The sequence below is a fragment of the Eubalaena glacialis genome, chromosome 15 (genome assembly GCF_028564815.1).
Source record: "Eubalaena glacialis isolate mEubGla1 chromosome 15, mEubGla1.1.hap2.+ XY, whole genome shotgun sequence".
Classification (NCBI taxonomy): domain Eukaryota; kingdom Metazoa; phylum Chordata; class Mammalia; order Artiodactyla; family Balaenidae; genus Eubalaena; species Eubalaena glacialis.
In genome coordinates this window covers 67,962,612-67,982,530 of record NC_083730.1, presented here as the reverse complement: position 1 = coordinate 67,982,530, position 19,919 = coordinate 67,962,612, and the positions used below count along the sequence as shown (strand labels likewise).

General features: G+C 50.7%; 1 protein-coding gene across 2 annotated transcripts in view; it reads left to right on the top strand.

Annotated features, from left to right (window-relative positions):
• Window positions 1–18,825, top strand: part of UPB1 (beta-ureidopropionase 1) — a 28,944-nt gene extending 10,119 nt beyond the window's left edge. For both annotated transcript variants that reach the window (XM_061170055.1, XM_061170056.1), the window contains exons 4-10: window positions 3,506–3,600; window positions 7,205–7,366; window positions 8,963–9,132; window positions 13,009–13,090; window positions 14,000–14,042; window positions 15,197–15,351; window positions 17,097–18,825. In XM_061170055.1, the coding sequence (XP_061026038.1) occupies window positions 3,506–3,600; window positions 7,205–7,366; window positions 8,963–9,132; window positions 13,009–13,090; window positions 14,000–14,042; window positions 15,197–15,351; window positions 17,097–17,180 (791 nt within the window). In that variant the 3' untranslated portion in view covers window positions 17,181–18,825. The remainder of the gene's footprint in view (window positions 1–3,505; window positions 3,601–7,204; window positions 7,367–8,962; window positions 9,133–13,008; window positions 13,091–13,999; window positions 14,043–15,196; window positions 15,352–17,096) is intronic.
• Window positions 18,826–19,919: the final 1,094 nt, after the last annotated feature.

The following is a 19,919-nucleotide window of genomic DNA, read 5'->3' as shown; positions in this document are numbered from 1 at the left end:
CCCATCTGCCACCTGTACCCAGAAGTTCATCACGTTCTTCACATTTCTCGTTATACGTGTACTCTTGTGTGATGCTTTTGATTTGTCTGCCTCTTCCATTAGACTGTAAGCTCCATGTGATCAGTGCCTCGGTGGTGTTTATTTTTCCCACCCCAATCCCCACCTCTATTTTTTTAACATTAAAAAAATTTAATTGTAAAATATGCATACTATTACTATTGGTAAGTGTACAATTCAGCGACATTAAATACATTTGCAAAATTATATAACTGTCATTACCATCTATACCCAGACCTTTTCATCATCTCCAGCCAAAACTCTGTACTCCCCTTCCTCTTCCACCCCTGATAACCTCTATTCTACTTTCTGTCTCTATGAATTTGACTACTCTAGGGGCCTCATGTAAGTGGAATCCTACAGTATTTGGCCTTTTGTGTCTGGCGTATTTCACTGAGCATCATGGTTTCAAGGTCCGTCTGTGTTGTTGCATGTGTCAGAGTGTCCTTCCTTTTTATGGCTGCATAATATTCCATTGTTTGGATGGACCACATTCTGTTTATTCTTTCCCCTACCCAGATTTTATCTTTAGTGGCTTGAATAATCCTTGGTACATGACAGACACTAAAAAATATTTATTGGATGGTTTAACCAACTTCTTCTCTTTCTTGGATCTGGAAAACTCCTGCACATCCATCAGGGCCTAGCACGGACACCCCCTCCTTTGGGGGGGCCCTGGGGACTCCCCTACACAGGTTCCGTTTCAGCTCCCGTCTTGGCTGGCAGCTCCTGAGGGCAGGGCCTGGTCCAAGTCTGAGCCTGCCTCGTGGAGTGTTGGTTCAGTGAATGTGGAACCCCCTTCCCCTCTAATTTGGAAACTGTAGTTGGAACTTCACAGCCGACCTCCCCCAACCTCCCTTCCACATGCTTCTTTTGAAAGTTTGTTTACATTACAGCAGTTGTGAAAACAGGAAAAGAAGCCATTAAAATGGAAATGGAGAAATTTGGAGAGCTTAGCAAGCTGAAATGAAATCGGAAAGGGAGGTTTTATTCTCTTGGGGCATTTGAGTCTCTCCTAATGCTCTGAAAGCTGAGAGTGAACAACGGTCATTAAGGATTGTTCTTTGTTATCAACAGCTTTCTTGTTGGCTTCCTTAAAATAGCTCATCCATCTTCACCGATGGCACCTGGGGAGTCTTGATCCTGGTGCCAAGGCCCCCTGGGCTGGTGCTGGCAGAGCCTGCTGCCCACTTAGCTGCCTCCATGGGCTACCGCCCTGGCGGCTGAGATGGTGGTGATGCCATCATAGCACCAGGCTTCCAGGGACTGGAAGGAATCTGGAGGCTGATGCTTCTCTTCTCTGTGAAATGAGGAGTCACACCAACTTCGCAGGGGTATTGGGGACATGCTGCCTATTACCAGGCCTGGCACCGTGCTGGGCACATGGCCCGTGTTTGGAAAAGGTTGGTTGCAATTATTACCCCCAAACAGGCCACACAACCCATGCAGCAACCAGGTAGTCCTCGCCAGCCACATCACACAGCTTCCTACAAACCTTCCCTGCACTCTGAGTTTCAGAGTGACCGGAACAGTAGCAAGCATCTGGAAACATCCGTTAGGCTAATCCTCCTAAAAGAAATGGACTTGGGTTATTGGGAGGAGGAAGATCTAAAGAGTACAGTCGTCCCTCGGTATCTGTAGAGATTGGTTCCAGGACCCCCAACCCTGCAGAGACCAAAATCCAGAGATGCTCAAGTCCTTTATATAAAATAGTGTAGTATTTGCATGTTACTTACGCACATCCTCCCATATACTTTAAATCTTTAAATCATCTGGAGGTTACTTGTAATACCTAATACAGTGTAAATGCCAAGTAAATAGTTGCCCATGTGTGGCAAATTCAAGTTCTGCTTTTCGGAACTTTGTGGAATTTTTTTTCAAATATTTTCCGCCTGCTGTTGGGGGAACCCGCAGATGCAGAGGGCCAACTGTATGCGGAATTGGTCCAAACAAGGAATTCAGTACTCCAAATCAAGAAGAAAAAGACAAACAGCTCAGCAGGAAGTAGACCAAGGGTACGGACAAGATCATCTGGAGGATGAATCCATAAAGGCCAGCAACCATGTGGCCAGGTGCTCCACCTCACTGGTGACACGGGAAATGCATGTCTAATCCCAGTGAGATCCCAGCTCACAGCATCAGACTGGCGGGTGTGGATGCACGTGGCCGAGGCTGTGGAGCAGTGGGACACACTCAGCCAGAGGTCCCTGGTGCCTACCACCATCGCAGCCCCCTCCACCCCACAAAGGAAACTGCCATTGAGAATCTGGTGTGCATGGCGTTCTTTGAATTGTTACTGCGTGTATATGTACCTGCTTTTTTTTTTTAAGCAAACAAAAATCAGTGAGTTAATGAAATTTCCTATTGAATTAGCCCCCTAGATGGTGGCATCTAGCCAGAGGTCACAGAAATAATGCTTTTATCCTTGGGGAGTGCTTAGCCTACCCAGTGGTTCCCAAACTTCTGATGGGGTCATTAAATGAATGGCTTTTCTTGTTCCTGAGCAAGCCTCAGTCCCTGGGAGGATGAACATTCCTATGGTGACGTGTGAGGGTCCCAACGCCATCCTCGGTGGCCCTCTGATGCTGTCCCCAAGGAGCCTTGGTTGTGCTCTTAACCAACCAGCAGATTGGCCAGCAGCTCGGGATCTGCTGGTTGGGAACAGTTTCTGGCTGTACCTTTTGTAAAAAATTTTTAACATATATATGTATTGTTAAAATTGTGGTAAAATAGACATAACGTAAAATTTACCATTTTAACCGTTTTCAAGTGCACAGTTCTGTAGCATTAAGTACATTCACATTATTGTGTAACCATCGCCACCATCCATCTCCAGAACCTTTGCATCTTCCCAAACTGACACTCTGTCCCCCTTAAACAACATCTCCCCATTCTCCCCTCCCCCAGCCCCTGGCACCCACCATCTACTTTCTGTCTCTGTGAACGTGCCTATCCTAGGTCCCCCATGTAAGTGGAACCATATAGCACTTGTCCTTCTGTGTCTGGCTTATTTCAATGCGCATAACGTCTTCAAGGTTCACCCATGTTGTAGCAAGTGTCAAACTTTCCTTCCTTTTGAAGGCTGAATAATATTCCATCTAATGGATGGACCATATTTTGTTAATCCATTTGTCCACTGACGGACACTTGGGTCATTGCCATCTTTTGGCTGTTGTGGATCATGCTGCTGTGAACGTGGGTGTGCAAGTATCTGTTCAGATTTCTGCTGCAAGTGTTTTTAAGACCATAGGAAGGACATTTGGCCTCGCCTCTTATTCTGCCATGAAGCCTAAAGGGGAGGTGTCCCCACAGCCAGGGATGGGCCTCAGAAGGCAGGCCAAGGCTCTTGGGGCTGGGGTCTCCTGTGGAAACCCTCCCCCACCAGGCCAAGGACCCCCCTCAGAGGCCATGAGCTTGGATGTGATTCTGACCTTTCTCCTCTCCACAGCTATGCCCTTTGCTTTCTGTACGAGAGAGAAGCTTCCATGGACGGAATTTGCCGAGTCAGCAGAGGACGGGCCCACCACCAAGTTCTGTCAAGAGGTAGGATGTTAACCTACCTTTAACTGTTAACTAACCTCTGGCAGCGGCCAAACACGGGCAGGTCACAAAGAGAGGCCGCAGCTGCCAGAGGTGGCCCTTCTCCGTGGAAAACGCGCCCATTTGGCTCTTGCTTTGCCAGGTAAGAATAGATAAGACTATTTACTGCCCCTACCCCCCCTTTTTTTTAGTGTATTTTCTTTTTTTTTTTTAATAAGTTTATTTATTTATGTATTTATTTATTTATTTTTGGCAGTGTTGGTTCTTCGTTGCTGCGCGCAGAATTTTTCTAGTTGTGGCAAGCGGGGGCTACTCTTCGTTGCGGTGCACGGGCTTCTCATTGCAGTGGCTTCTCTTGTTGCGGAGAACGGGCTCTAGGAACCTGGGCTTCAGTAGTTGTGGCTCGTGGGCTCTAGAGCGCAGGCTCAGTAGTTGTGGCACACAGGCTTAGTTGCTCTGCGGCATGTGGAATCTTCCCAGACCAGGGCTCGAACCCGTGTCCCCTGCACTGGCAAGCGGATTCTTAACCGCTGCGCCACCAGGGAAGTCCCTAGTGTACTTTCACTTAAAATCAGAGTTTCAGAGCCAGAAGGGCCCTTAATGGCTTTTTAAGTGAGGGGGCTGCAGCCCACGGAGGGGGTCCTGGAGATGACTCCCGTAGTAGGGTCTGCAGCTGGCAAGTGCGGCGCTGGCACTCAGGGACTGAGGTCAAGGTCGAGTCTGTGTCCAGAGCTCTGCTACCCCACTTGCTGTTCACCTGAGTTATGGAAGCATCTCTGCATGGCCCGTCTCATCAGTGTAGAAACTGGGCTTCCTTTTTCTTTATTAAAACCTCATAATACATGTTCTATGATCCCATTTATATGAAATGTCCCGGATAGGCAAATGATTGGAGGCAGAAAGCAGATTAGTGGTTGCCAGGGGCTGGGCGGGGAGAGGGGATGGGGAGTGATTGCTCTTGGGGACAGGGTTTCCACTTGGGGTGTTGAAAATGTTCTAAAATTAGTTTGTGGTGTTGGTTGCACAGCTCTGAATGTACTGAAAACCACTGAATGGCACACTTTGAAAGAATGGACTTTATGCTCTGTGAATTGTATCTTAATAAAGCGGTCATCCAGAAAACCCCAATGACATTCCAAGAGGTTACGAATGGTGACTTATGCTTATTCTCACCTCGAAAAAAATAACTCCTTTCATTTCTCCAATGTCGCATTTCAGACTTTCTACATATACTTAAGGGCTTTTGGAGCAGAACTGTAATCATAGTGATTCTATCAATACTGAGTTGTGATTCCAAACATCCCTGTTCTCAGGCTGTAGGGAAAATTCTCTCAGCCACCAGATTGTTGATTCTGTGCTACGAGGCAGGAAGTGATTGCAGACGGCGTGCCTGAACCAGGGTGGGAGGAAGGAAGAGCAAAGGGAGGATGGGGATGAGCTGGTCCCAGGGGACCCCTGTCTGCATCGAGGGCCCCGGGACCACAGCTGCCCTCACGTGCTCGTAGCATCCCCTTCTGCCCGCCGTGCCATCCCTCTGTTCTGTCATTAAGGTCAGAAGTAGCAACGGGCTGGTAAGAGCTGATGACAAATGACCAGCTGGGGCTGCTCATCCTGGTCACCAGATCCTGAACTTCTTATTTGAGACAAAAGGAATTTGGTGTCAAGAGTTACGTTTGGTTTTCTTTCTGGGTTTTTTTTGTATAGATGAAACATATGATTTATTTTATTTTATTTTATTTTATTTTATTTTATTTTATTTATTTTGGCTGTGCCATGTGGCATGTGGGATCCTAGTTCCCCAACCAGGGATCAAACCCACACCCCCTGCCATGGAAGCGCAGAGTCTTAACCACTGGACCGCCAGGGAAATCCCTTTTTTCTTTGTTATTATGGTAAAAAACACATAACATAAAATGAATCATCTTAACCATTTTTAAGTGTACAGGTCAGTCATGTTAAGTATCTTCACAGTGTTGTGAAGCAAACCTCTAGAACTTTGTCATCTTGTAAATCTGAAACCCTCCACCCATGGAACAACCCCCTCCACCCCCAGCTGCTGGTGCCTGACGTTCCACTTTGTTTCTGTGAATTTGCCTAGCTTAGATGCCTCACATGAGTACACTCCTGCAGTGTTTGTCCTCTTGCGCCTGGCTGATTTCACTTGGCATAACGTCATCAGGTTCATCCATGTCAGGGATGACAGCCATGTCATCCACAGGCCAGGATTTCCTTCCTTTTTAAGGCTGAATAATACTCCATTGCATATATACACCACGATTTATTTACATGCTTGTGTTGCTTCCACCTTTTGGCTGTCGTGAATAGTGCTGCTCAGAACATGGGTGTGAAAATCTACTTTCCTGCACGGTTGCTGGTCCTATGATAACTGTGTTTAACTCCGCCAGGAACGCAGCATCATTTACATTCCCGCTGGCGGTTTAAGAAGGTTCCTGTTTCCCCACATCCTTGTCAACGCTTGTTACCTTCTTTTTTGTTTTGTCTTGTTATTGCCTCTGGATCTGAAGGTCTATGGGAAGTGGCATTAAGTCTTGCTTTTATTTTATTTGTACTGTAGGGTCTGTGATCTTTGTATAGGGCTCACAGGGTTGGAAAACAAAAGACTTAGCTCTCTGTGCACCCTTTAGAATTAGGAAATCAGCCTTATCCACACTAAAAAGGTCCCCAGGGCTATTTTCAATATTTCAGAAATCCTGATATAACCCATACACCTTCTCATTAGGGTTGCTAGGCTAATTGAAATTTCAAGTGATTTAATTCTGACTATAATTATTTAAGTTTAGACCGCTTAAGAATAGAGAATGGGGGCTTCCCTGGTGGCGCAGTGGTTGAGAGTCTGCCTGCTAATGCAGGGGACATGGGTTCGAGCCCTGGTCTGGGAAGATCCCACATGCCGCGGAGCAACTAGGCCCGTGAGCCACAACTACTGAGCCTGCGCGTCTGGAGCCTGAGCTCCGCAACAAGAGAAGCCACGATAGTGGGGGGCCCGCGCACCGCGATGAAGAGTGGCCCCCGCTTGCCACAACTAGAGAAAGCCCTCGCACAGAAACGAAGACCCAACACAGCCAAAAATAAATAAATAAATAAATTCATTAAAAAAAAAAAAAGTAACAAATGTTCAAGTACAATTGGTGTCTTTAAAAAAAGAAAAAAAGAATAGAGAATGCATTTCACCTATTAGCACAAACGTGGCATATAGTAAATGGTAAAGTGAATGAATAAATAGTTATTATTCTCACTTGTATCAGAAAGAGAAAAAAGACTAATTTCAGTTATTTTGGGTATATACCCAGAAGTGGCATTATGGGGTCATACGGTAGTTCTGTTTTTAATTTTTGAGGAATCGCCATACTGTTTTCCACAGCAGCTGCACCGTTTTTACACTCCCACCAACAGTGCACAAGGATGATGCTGGTTCCTATTTAGCTAAGCTTGGGCGTCAGGACAACGCTGGCATTTAGTCTTCAAAGAACAGATGCAGGGAGAGCTCAGAACCCCGTCTAACTATCTAGGAGGACCACTAGACTCTTCCATAAAAATGTATGACACTTGATTTGAAAATAAGACTGTGCCGTACTCATTTTTCCAGCTGGCGAGGAAGCATGACATGGTGGTGGTGTCCCCCATCCTGGAGCGAGACACGGAACATGGGGACATCTTGTGGAACACAGCTGTGGTGATCTCCAACTCTGGAGCCGTCCTGGGCAAGACGAGGAAAAACCACATCCCCAGAGTGGGCGACTTCAATGAGGTGAGCTGCCCCTTGGATGACCAGCACAGCTGCAGCACGGTGTGGCAGCAGCGCTGGGGGCCTCCCTGCACTGCACTGCGTCACACAGGTGGATGGGATGCAGTGGGATTCCCGGTGAGTCCCAAACGCCTTTAGCGCAGAGGGCTATTTTTTTTTTAAATATAACCTGATTTGGCTTCCTGGGATTTTTCTTTGAAGTAAGTCGTATACAAATTAAAACCAAAATCAATAGTGCACAAGCGTGAAATGATTCCCGTGGCCCCTTTCAGGCCCTGAGCTCCTCGTCCGTCACAGTCTAGTTCTTGCTTGGTGGGGAGAGGTCCTTGTCCATGGCTTCCGTGGGGTCTGAGTCAGCCACGTCCACGTGTCGGGTGACAGCGAGGAATGTGTGTCTGTGCACAGGTGTGTTAGCTGGGGCTTGGTGCCCATAATCAGGCTGTAAGTCAGGGGAGCTGTTCTGATCAGTTAATGCCCATCATGGGTGTGTAGGTGGAGGGAGGTGGATGTTTGAAGGAGCGAAATGAACTCCACCTAATGCCTAAGATATGAAGTCTGAACTTGATCTGCAGTAAGTACAGTTGTTCAGGATGTGATATCCCCATCCTTCGCCGCCCTGCCTGATTGTGGGGGTCCCAGCCACTCTCAGGCTGGTCAGGCAGACGAGAAAGGATGTGCAGAGCTAGCCAAGGCCCTCTGGGGAGAAAGAAGAAGCCAGCGTTCCCCAGTGACAGCTGGAGGCGAGGGCGGGAAGACATGCCCCTCACCTGTTTACCCTGGGATTAATCTTTAGCTCCCCACAGATAGTGACAGGCTTGTCTCAACGCACCAGGATCTGCTCCGGCGTCCACCCTGTGTGCACATCCTGGTTGCTGCCCGACTCTGACGAATTTTGAAATTAATGGGAGGAGGCAAAAGGCAGGAAGCAGATCTGTGTGAGACCCTGACCAGCACCCCAAGGGGGCAGGCGGAGAGGCAGGGTTGGCAGGACTGTGTCCCACCTGCCTGCTGTGCAGGGACGTCCTTGACCCCAGGCAGGGTGCCCAGGGAGCTTTGTGGAGAAGAGCACTTTCAGAGTGGGATTCTAGTCTCACATTGGCCTTCGTTAGCCGGGCAGGTCCTGTGTCCACTGGGCTACGGTGTGCCCCCCAAGCAGGGTGAGAGCTTCTCTGGACGAGCCCCCGTCCCTTCAGCTCTAACCTTCCGATGGGAACAGGTGGTTGGTGAGGACATTGACCAACTGTGTTAACACTGACCACACACCTCAGCCTCTAGTTGCACCATGATTGAAACCTCACCAAGCTTATCTTTGAAATACTGTGGGAAGTTGCTTTGGGGACTTTTTAACATGCCACAAAAGAAATTGTGGGTAAGTGCTCAAGCCACGGTGATTTCCCCTTGGGTCAGCTTGCTGTTATTGTGTCTGGGTTTTCAGATTTTGGGGTTTTTTTTAAGTGGATTGAAATTTTGGAACTTAAAGTAGAGTCATACCAGGAGCATCCCTTTTGGAGTACGGGTGACATTTCATTTTCTGTCAAGTCTAAGGAAAGGGAAACTTGGCAGCTCAGAGGCATCCATACATGACCCTTTGTCTTCCAGTCCACATACTACATGGAGGGAAACCTGGGCCACCCCGTGTTCCAGACTCAGTTCGGGAGGATCGCCGTGAACATTTGCTACGGGCGGCACCACCCCCTCAACTGGCTAATGTATAGCATCAACGGTGCTGAGGTCATCTTCAACCCCTCGGCCACCATCGGAGCACTCAGGTAACTTGGCACAAGGGACTTGGGAGGTTTCTGGGGGCAGGCTGCAGGGTGCGGAGGCAGGTTTGGGAAACAGCAGGCAGGTGCGACCACCAGGTCGTCTGAACCCTGGGATGGTGCCAACTTTTCTGTGAAAAAATTCTCCAAGTGTCAATTATGATCCCTCCTAAAGAGCTGTGCTGTACTGTAAAATACCATCCTTGGCTACGATGGTGTCTCAGGTAATAATAATCTCCCCCATCGCTGACAGGATTCAGAAAAGCTCCCCTTCTAAGGGGTCTGGAGCATCGGAGGTACCTGGCCAGCTTCAGCTCCCCCTCCTGTCACAGCTGTGCTCCTGGGGGGTTGGGAGGTGGGGTGACGAATGAGGAGTCCTAAGTCTCCTGTCTGCAGAGTCTGGAGCACGGAGAGCAGACACCCGGACGAGAGAAGGAGCAGACGATGGGTCGGAGCTGAGAGGGTCCTTAAGACATCAGTCAGGTGGCTCTGAAACCTGTTTTTAGCCAACCAAGTGTTTTCTTCTGATAACACAGAACCCGTGTTTGGGTGTTAACCTCACCCCTGAGTAGATAAAGCTGTTGTGACCAGGGTAGAGGGTGGGCCTGGCAGCCCTGAGCTCCTGGGCAAGCCCCCGGCCCCTCACTGAATAAGAGCAGGCGGCTGAGATGACCCAGCACGACTGCACTTCTGCTGCTTCTCTCTCCCCAGCGGCTGAGCTTCTGGGTGGTTTCCAGCTTTGCATCATCAACAAGTACCAAAGCTCTAGGAATTTGTGTGCAAATACCTCTCTCCCCAGCTCACTTCCTCCAAAGCAGCATTCCTGGGTCGGGAGGTGCTGGCTTTCACTCTCTGTCATCGGGGCAGGGCAGGGAGGGGGAGTCCCGGTCCCCACATGGGGTCAGCTGGGGGAGTTCTGGGGGGCAGCCTTGAGTTCCCTGTCAGCCCACCCCTGTCATTCTTGTCCTCGCTCTCCATGAAATTTCAGTCGAATTTCTTCTAAAAGTCAGGATGTGACATTCACTTTACCTTTCTCTTGAGCGTGATGCCCCCTCCACAGCGTTAACTTCCCTCCGTGATCTGATCTGCACAGCAGGTCCCTCACAGAACGCAGACCCCCCTCTGCTACCCCAGACCTGCCACCCCATCCATGCACCCCATCTTGTCTGAGTCTAGGGGGGGCACCGTCGGGCAGAAGGGGACACTCGAGTCTTGGATCTCCCCTCAGAGAATCTCTGGGGGCCTCCTGGCAGCGTGGCCACTATGACAACGTCTGTTGGCAGTTGCGACAAAGGGTGATTCCTGGTCGTCGGGCCACCAAGCCTGGGCAGAACCTCTGGGTCCTAGAGCAGCCCCTCCTGCTGGCCATGTGTAAGACATCCAGCAAGCTCCATCTCCCCAAAGGGGTCCCTGGAGGATCCTGAAGCCAGTGCCCCACCGGGTACAGCTGCTGTCAGGCCGGGCTGGGCACAGCTGTGTCCTGGAATCAGATGGTCACCTCTCCAACCAAGCGCCCCCAGGCTTTTATCAGCCCCAGTTAAGAAAACAGAAGCACCTCAACGTAATACACACGTGTCCTCGGCTTATTAAAAGTTATCGATCTTTCTTCCTTGGCCAACAGTGGTCCAACTGGTGCCCTCCAAGGATGTGGTTCTGCTGGCAGTTAAAACTCTGACAGGTCTTTCAGAAGCAGTATGTCTCACAAGTTCCCAGTGTCCACACCTTGACCAGATAATTATAGTCTGAGAACCTTAGCCTGAGGACGCATCTGAGAGAGGAGGGGAAGGCTGCCTGCCTGAAGATGCTCATGGCAGCATGATTGATTACAAGAAAAGCTGGAAGGGAGAGAGAGGTCAGAGTCAGGTCAACGCCAGCCCATCTCTTCCATGGGTTATCGTACAGCCACTAAAACAAATCTTCATGGAGGTACTGCAGCATCATGATGAAAGCCTGTGAGCAAAAAGATGTTTCCAGGCTGGGATCAGAACTCTGCAAAGGCTGAGGATGGTCGTAGAGTGTGCGAAAATTACAAAGGTGGTTCACTAGGATGGTGCAACTCTGAGTTTCTTAAAATACTGAATGATTGTTTGTAGAATTGATGGCAAGCACGATGCCAGGCAGATCCCCACCAGCTGCGCACAAGCATCGGCTCACAGCTTCTGGAAGCATCCATCCCCTTCTCCGGCATCTCCCACCTCCTGTATCAGAGCCCCCCAGACACACACACACACACACACACACACACACACATATACACACACACACACACGTGCACATGCACAGATTGGAAGGGTATCCTCATTTGTGGGTCCCACAGTTCCAAGCACCCAATGGAAGCAAAGTGCTTTTTGATGAACTGAGTCATCCTGACAAACTGTGCAGCCGTGTGGTCAAGGATTTCTACCATGTATGTGTGTTAATAGGAAAGCCGCCATCCCCCCGCCTCGATGCCTTCCCCTTCCCACTGTGATTATTTTTAGGGGCTTGTGTACACCGCGCTGGGAAAGTGGCAGATGTCCCCATACCCCCGCCGGGCTCTCCACGATTCCCGCACGCCCCGGCTCTCACGAACCTCCGGCTTCCTTTCCGTTGCTTGTTTTGAGAGCCTCCGTTTTATTGCCAGCTGTGGGTTTGAGTCCTGCACTCCGCACCCTCCCTGGAGAACTGCAAGAACAATGTTTTATGGCACTCGCTCTGCCACTGTCTGTTTAATTCCCGAAAATGTCATTGACGGGTGTGTTTCTGTAAAAATCCTTTCTTAAAAGTTTTGTCAGCTCGGCTTAGCAGCTGGAGGGGGGAGAAAAGCGGCAAAATGAGTCCGCTCCATCGAGCCTGTGATTTTTTTTCTTCCAGACTCGTGAATCCTCCTGAGAATTAGGCTTGTGACAAGCACCCACCCACCCCTTCCACCTACTCTCTGGTTTAAACCAGGTGCATGCTGACAGGAAGGAAGATTCCAGGGCATCCCGCTCCCAGTCACTCAGCGTTTCTAAGTGGGCATTACATCTGTCAGTTCAGAATCCTAATCACCTTGCTCCTCAGACAGATAATTAGTGACAAGGAGGCCCACTGAATCCCGTGGCACATTTTCTTTGGTGGGCTGGGGAAGGACAGGGTGTCTGGTTGGGGCGAAGTTTCCCACCCCGTCCCCCCTTGGCAGGTGCTGGACTGAGGGAGGCCTGCAGCTCAGCTGTGCCTGTGGAATGACTCCTTCCTGGGCCCGTAGGAGAACCAGGGGGACTCGGCTGCGAGACTCAGGGTTCAGAAGAGGGAGATGGGGGGGCACTGGGAAATGGGAGCCAGCACAGGGGAGGCGATGTCCACCTACAACCTAAATTCCTTTCAGGTGTACTCTGTTTGCTAGGCCTGAAATCTCCCCCTGTAGAGATTGCTTTGCAAGGCAGCACAGCAGGGTAGGGATTGGGAGACACGCTGCACACAAGCCACCAGGGCCCCAGCTCCCTTCTGACATTTACCAGCCTGGGAGGTGGGTTCCTGACCCCCACCTGGGAGGAGGGAACGAGTGAGAAGCAGCGGTTAAGGGGTTCCTGCCACACAGCCTCCCACCCCCACCCCGCCCCCAGAAGCTTCATCTGCATGGTCTCTGAGGATGTTTCAGAAAAGGAAACTGAGTCAGGGTGAGGCTTTGATCCAGGGCTGCTTCTGCTGCGTTGGGCCCTCTCCAAAAGGCCGCTTTGGCTTGAGCCGGGGATGAGCTGGCCTGTTTGTGGGTTTGGGGTCACCCACGGACGCAGTGAGTCTCCCTGGCCATCCCCACCACAGGCCTAGAAAGCTGGCACCCGGGCTGCAGCTCGGGGCCGAGCATCCTCTGAGCCTGGCTGGGAAGTCGGCAACCTGGTTCCTCTCCTTCCGTTCTCACAGTGAGTCCCTGTGGCCAATCGAGGCCAGAAACGCAGCCATCGCCAATCACTGCTTCACCTGCGCCATCAACCGGGTAGGCGAGGTAAGTGCCTGAGGCCTGGCCTCCAGGGAGCCCTCCTGCAGCTGCTGCGAAACCTGCCTGCCAGCGGGGCCCAGCCTCTTCAGAGCAGCAAAAGCCACAAGGGAAAGAACTGCTGTTGCTGTGGCCCTGCTGGGGACACCTGGTGTTACACCTCCTCTCTGCATGCACACACGCCCCACATGCTAGGGTCCCAGCAGGGGGCAGACTGGCTTCTGTCACTTTGAAAGAAAGCACTGTCCCTCCCCTGTTTTTGTCTGTTTTGTCTTTAGCTGAAACCATTTTGAAAGGCTCTCACCTCAGTACCGCCAAGTACCCAATTTCTCCCCACCCACCCTTGACCTCATGCACCAAAGGATTCTGACTACAAACACCATGTATTTATTGCAAAACAAATCCTCTTCCTCATTCTTACTAATCAGATGTCAAACTCTAATCAGAGCATCTGATCAGTCTGAGAGAACACTAAGTCGGTCTAATTTCTGACAACGTAAAGAAACTCTGTTTTAATTAGCCCGCGCATCCCTGTCCCTGCTGGACGCGCAGTTTCTATTAGGCTTCTGGAAGATATTGAGAGCCACGAGCAGACACCCACCGCTGCTGCCTTTGCAGACCCCAGGCTGGGCTTTATGACTCCAGAAGGCGAGCCTCAGACGCCCTCCACGGCCCTGGGAACCACTCTCTTCAATGACTTTCCCTTCTCCCAGCAGATGGCAAAATCCAGGTCTTCCCCTGGCTGGTCAGATGCCCCGCTGGCTGCCTGCTGGCCTGGGGCTGGGACTCAGCAGGGATGGTTAAGTTCAGGCTGGTCCACAACACTTTAACTCCTAACTCCCTCACCCCAGCCTGACATTGATGAACAACCCAGCAGCGCCCCCTATAGGTGTGTCTTACCTTGGTTTTATTTCCCAGGAGTTCTTTCCGAACGAGTTCACCTCTGGGGATGGCAAGAAAGGTATGTCCCGTGACTTTCCGTGGGACTGCATATGAGGGGTGGGCCTCACTGTTCCTTCCCCGTCTGCCGCTTCTGGGCAGGGTCTACCCCACAGACTGTGTCTGCACAGCTGTGTCCCCATGTGGATCGGCAGTCCTGGGCCTGTGACCACCTCATTCCCCGGATGAGGATGGAGTAGAGATCGGATCAGACTCCATCCCTCCCCCGGGACTAGGGTGAAGATGGACTGAGGTGTGGGGGAGCCCTTTGTGAGCGCCCTGAAATAGGGGTGCATCATCCACCCCGCAGACCTCACTCCCCCCTCCCTTTGTCCTCGTCCACACCCCTCACTCCCCAGCTGTACAAATGCCCCAGAGCCCAGCATGGCTGCCTTGGGTTCCTAGAATCCACAGCTTGTTTTGATCTGAGGGCAGGTCTCACCTCACCTCTGCTAGGAATCTGCCACTCCCCGCCCCCCCCCCCACCTCACCTCTCTGGCCTGGAATGTGGGAGGGGGGCTGCCCCCTCACCAAGGAGGTGTCTGAACTCGTTCATGGTTCCCGCCCTGGGAAGCAGAGGGGGCTGAGGGGGTCTGTCTCCCAGAAAAGCATTTCCTGAAAGGGCTCCACATCCCCCCCAACGTGAGGCCTTGGAGACCTCCTGAGTCTCTGGTCCCACTTAGCTCCCTGCAGGAAAGTGAGGCCAGCTGGGCCCTGCACTGCGCCCACATGCTCCCTACACACCTTCAGGGTGGCTGTTACCCTGCTTTACTGGTGAGGGGACCGAGGCGTGGAGGGAGGGTAGGGTGACACAGCTGGCACGGCTGGCGAGGGCAGAGCCGCCAGCTCACCGTGCGGGGCCACCACAGGAAGCCCTGCAGAACCATGCAACTCCTTTGGGCTATGGTGGCTGATGCTGGAGCCGGAGGCCAATACCTCTACTAGGGTGACCTGTAAAAGGTTCCCAGGGCAGAGGTGAGGGCGCTGAGGGTGACATGCAGCCACTTGCTGGGCCTCCAGGCCCAAGGAGGGAGGCAGGTCCTTGGGACCTTGGCCACCACTGGGGAGGGAGGTGGGGACCCTTTGTCCTGGGAGTCTCTTGGTGCACCCATCCCCCTGCAGAGTCCACCCATGTCTGCCTGAGCTCACAGGGGCCTTGCCTTTGCTCCTTCACAGCTCACCGGGACTTCGGCTACTTTTATGGCTCAAGCTACGTGGCGGCCCCTGATGGTAGCCGCACCCCCGGGCTCTCCCGCAACCGGGATGGGCTGCTGGTCACCGAGCTCGACCTCAACCTCTGCCGGCAGGTGAATGACATCTGGGGCTTCAAGGTGGGTCCTGAGTCCCCTGCTCCTCCGCGTGGGCCCGTCCTGCCCCCAGCCCTGGGAACCGCGGCTGCTGGGGGCCTCAGGGACAGCCGCATGAGGCTGCGAGTTGAGCAGAAGGCCCGGTGTCTGCCTCCTTGAAGGCCAGGGCCGGTGCTCAGGGGAGGAACCACTGGGTCAAACGATGCCCAGGCAGCAGGCCTCAATAAATTCTCTGCTCATCTGATTTAGATTCTGGGCGCTTTCAAGCAAATTAATCTCAATTTCATTTGTCCAGAGAATAGAGTGGATTGGCCTCGCTAATCCTTTTTTCCTTTCCAGGCATTTGCACTTATCACAAGGTAAATGTGCATGTCTGGCTCTGCCTGTGGCCAGGCCCCAAGTCTAGGCCTTGACAATGGAGGGAAGTGGGTCAAGCGGAGAAATGGGATCCAGGGCTGGCTCTGCCACTGCTTTGCAAGCCCCTTCTGCTCCTGGCCTTAGTACTCCCATTTGTAAAACAAGAGGCTGAACTCGAAGGCCCCAGGTGGTCTTGGAGACCAATACCCTGTGACACCACAGAGCGTAAGTGCCCACCTCCTGGGATAGGGTGCTTACAGCCTGGGACACCCCCAAAATACGGCATCTCATCAAGGACACAGATGGAGTTTGCTGTGTTAGTGTCTAGCAGTATTTCCACCAACTCTGCACCCACTTATAAGAAAATCATCAGATGTAGAGAACAAACGTATGCACACCAAGGTGGGAAAGCGGCAGGGGGTGGGCGGGGGCGGGGGTGGGATGAATTGGGAGATTGGGATTGACATATATACACTAATATGTATAAAATAGATAACTAATAAGAACATACTGTATAAAAAAAATTAAATTTAAAAAAAAAAAGAAAGAAAGAAAATCATACACACAAATGAACATCTCATTGTCAGGACGGAATGACTTTGCCCAGCATATCTGGGAGGGACCAGGACTTCGGATCCAGCCAGACAAGGGCTTCAGGCCTGACTCCCCTGTTTATGTGAGGGTGGGTCCTTGGGCACATTTCCTGAGTCCCAGATTCTCACTGGACAGAGAAGGCACTGTCCACATGAAAGTCTCCTGGCCTATCTCTCCTCCTCCAGAAGCTTAGATTAATGCAGGATTCCACACAAATTAGAAGTTGGAACCAATAAACAGAATGGTTTCTCGTTAGTAACTTTTTGAAAGCGGAAGGCTTCCCAAGCCATGGTGATGGGCATGAGTTCCCGTCAAGGCTTTGGAAAGGAGGGAGGGAGGGAATGCTGGGGTGTGAGCACCCTGGGTGGGCTTTCCGGCCCCACCCCCAGCCTCTCCCAGCCTGTCTGTGTCCACGATGAGATGCCATGTGGAATGGATGGGCCTCCAGAGCCAGGGGACCAGGGTGCGAATCCCAGCAACTCCACTCCTGGCTCGTGACCGGGAGCAGGTCAAGCCCTCCTCCCTCCTGCCTTGGAGCCACCACACCTTCTGGCGGAAGATCACAGAGGTCTTTCAGCAGGAGGGGCTAGGGGGTGTGAGTCATCACCGGCACCCGTGATCTTCGCCACAGCCCCGGAATCGTTGCCAAAAGGTTACATGGGGGTTGTGCCTCTATATTATACTCTGAGACTGTCCTGTCAACCAGCCTTCCTAAAGGATTTCTGTCCCATGGCTGCCCTCCAGTGGCAGCAGGTGGTGGCGAGCAAATGAGAGCGTTTATGAAATGGGAACCTCTAAAGTCTGTGTTTCGCTTTCAGATGACAGGCAGATACGAGATGTATGCACGGGAGCTTGCCGAAGCTGTCCAGCCCAGCTACAGCCCCAAGATTGTGAAAGAGTAGCAGCCTTCAGCCGCTGCCCGCCAAGGAGGGCACCTCTGCCCACAGCAGATCAGCCAGGGCTCCAGGCTCTAGTGTCCAAATTCTCCCTGCTTGATGCCCTGATAGCACTGCTACCCAGATTGGTTTTAAAGTGCCTGGGTGGGGAGGGTCGAATGAGTACCAGGTTTCCTTCTGTGGTGATGAAAATGTTTGGGGACTGAATAGAGGTGATGGCTATACAACATTGTGAATGTACCAAATCCACTGAATTGTTCACTTTGAAATGATTAAACTTTGTTAAGTGAATTTTAGAAATTCAATTAAAGACAATCCCAGGGACTTCCGTGGTGGTCCTGTGGCTAAGACTCCCAATGCAGGGGGCCCGGGTTCAATCCCTGGTCGGGGAACTAGATCCCACATGCATGCTGCAACTAAGAGGCCCGCGTGCCGCAACTAAAACGATCCCGTGTGCCACAACGAAGACCCGGCACAGCCAAAAATAAATAAGTAAATAAATAAATATTAAAAAAAAAAATAAAGACATTCCCAGGCACCCATTGTGCAAGTTGGTTTGAAGTTACATAGGTGGGAGGCCCCAGTCCTGAGTTTCTCCGCTTCTCAGTTTAGACTGGCAGCAATTCGAGGGTCAGCGTGGGAGTGTATGCGCTAGAGGGAGGTGAGGCTGACCAGAGTCACTGAGACACCTGGTGGCTGCAGGCAGGGGGAAAGTCATTGGAAGAGTCATCTTGGCTATAGTCTCCACTTATTCAATCAGACGCTAATCTGGGTGTTGCTGTGAAGGTATTTAGTCAATGTGATTAAATCCCATAGCCAGTTAACCAAGCAAGTGAGATTATCCTAGATAATCTGGGTAGGCCTGATTTAATCCGTCAGAAGGCCCTGAGAGCAGGGCTGAGGTTCCTGGATGAGGAAGGGATTCACGTGTGTACAGCAGCCTCAGCCCAGGCCCGAGCATTCCAGTCTGCCCTTCCTGACAGCCTGCTCTCCAGATTTCAGGCTTGTCCATCCAGATCCCACAGTCACTGAAATCAATTCCTTGCAATGAATTCCTTAATATGTATCCTACCATTTCTGCTTCTTTTTTTTCTTTTTCTTTTTTTTTTTTTGGCCATGCCTCACGGCTTGCGGGATCTTAGTTCCCTGACCAGGGACTGAACCCGCGCCCTCGGCAGTGAAAGCTCAGAGTCCTAACCACTGGACCACCAGGGAATTCCCCTGTTTCTCTTTCTTTGGTGGACCCCGACTGATGTAGGTTCTGGTATTGGAACTCTTTCTAGAGGAACAGAATCTCAAGGATGAGTCTTCTGTGTTGGTTCTAGGATTCCTGGAATTCTTCTCTAATTTGATTGGATTTAAAGGCACTGATGAGCTGTGAGCTGGACCTGGGCAATTGGAGGCTCTTACCCTCTTCCGTGTCCTTGGAATGTCCATTCTGCCCACTGTTCCTACATTAGGAGCAACATTGGTGATGCAGCCTTGAGAGAGTGGTGTGTTATTGAGGCCATCTGGACTGTATTAGCGACTGAACCCCATTAAGGCAACTGTGTAAACTCTTAAGATTCTGACAGGCAGGTGGCAGAGATCTACTCATCTTGCAGTCGCCCAAGACAAGCTTCCTATGTAAGTCCTTTTATTAAAACTGCCACCTGCCAATCTGGAGTGGCTGCTTCTTTCTTTGGTCTCTTCTTGCCCTCCGAGAGCAGGGGCCAGTTTTAAATTTCACCCGGGGAACTCCTGAGGTTGCGAACCAACATAATTGTACGCCAACAAATTGGATACCCTAGATGAAATGGACAAATACCTAGAAATACAAAACCTATCAAGTCTGAGTCACAGGGGCTTCCCTGGTGGCGCAGTTGTTAAGAATCCGCCTGCCAATGCAGGGGAAATGGGTTCGAGCCCTGATCAGGGGAGATCCCACATGCTGCGGAGCAACTAAGGTGTGCCACAACTACTGAGACTGCGTGCCACAACTACTGAAACCCACACGCCTAGAGCCCGTGCTCCGCAACAAGAGAATCCACCGCGATGAGAAGCCCGCACACCCCCACTCACTGCAACTAGAGAAAGCCCACGCACAGCAACGAAGACCCAATGCAGCCAAAAATAAATAAATAAAATAAATTTATTAAAAAAAGACTGAGTCACAAAGAAATAGAAAATCTGAATAGACCTATAACTAGTAAGGAGACTGAAGGAGTAATCAAAACGCTCCCCAAAAAAAGAAAAGCCTGGGACCTGATGGTTTCACTGACGAATTCTACCAAACAGTCAAAGAAGAACTAACACCAATTCTTCTCACATTTTTCCAAAAAACTGAAGAGGAGGGAGCACTTCTTAACTCATTCTGTAAGGCCAACAATACCCTGACACCCAAGCCAGACAAAGATGCTACAAGAAAACAAAACTACAGACCAATATCCCTTTGAATATTGATGCAAATACCCTCAACAAAATACTAGCAAACTGAAATCAGCAGCATGTTAAAAGGATTATACACCATGACCAAGTGGGATTCATTCCCAGAATGCGAGGATGGTCCAAAATACACAAATCAATGTAATATGCCACATTAAAATCTCAGATGATCAACTTAATTGATGTAGAAAAAGCATTTCACAAAATTGAAAACCCTTTCATGATTAAAAAAAACACTCAACATAACTCGGAACAGAAGTAAACTACATAACAGAGACCATATATGAAAAACCCACAGTTAACATCATGCATAGTTAATGG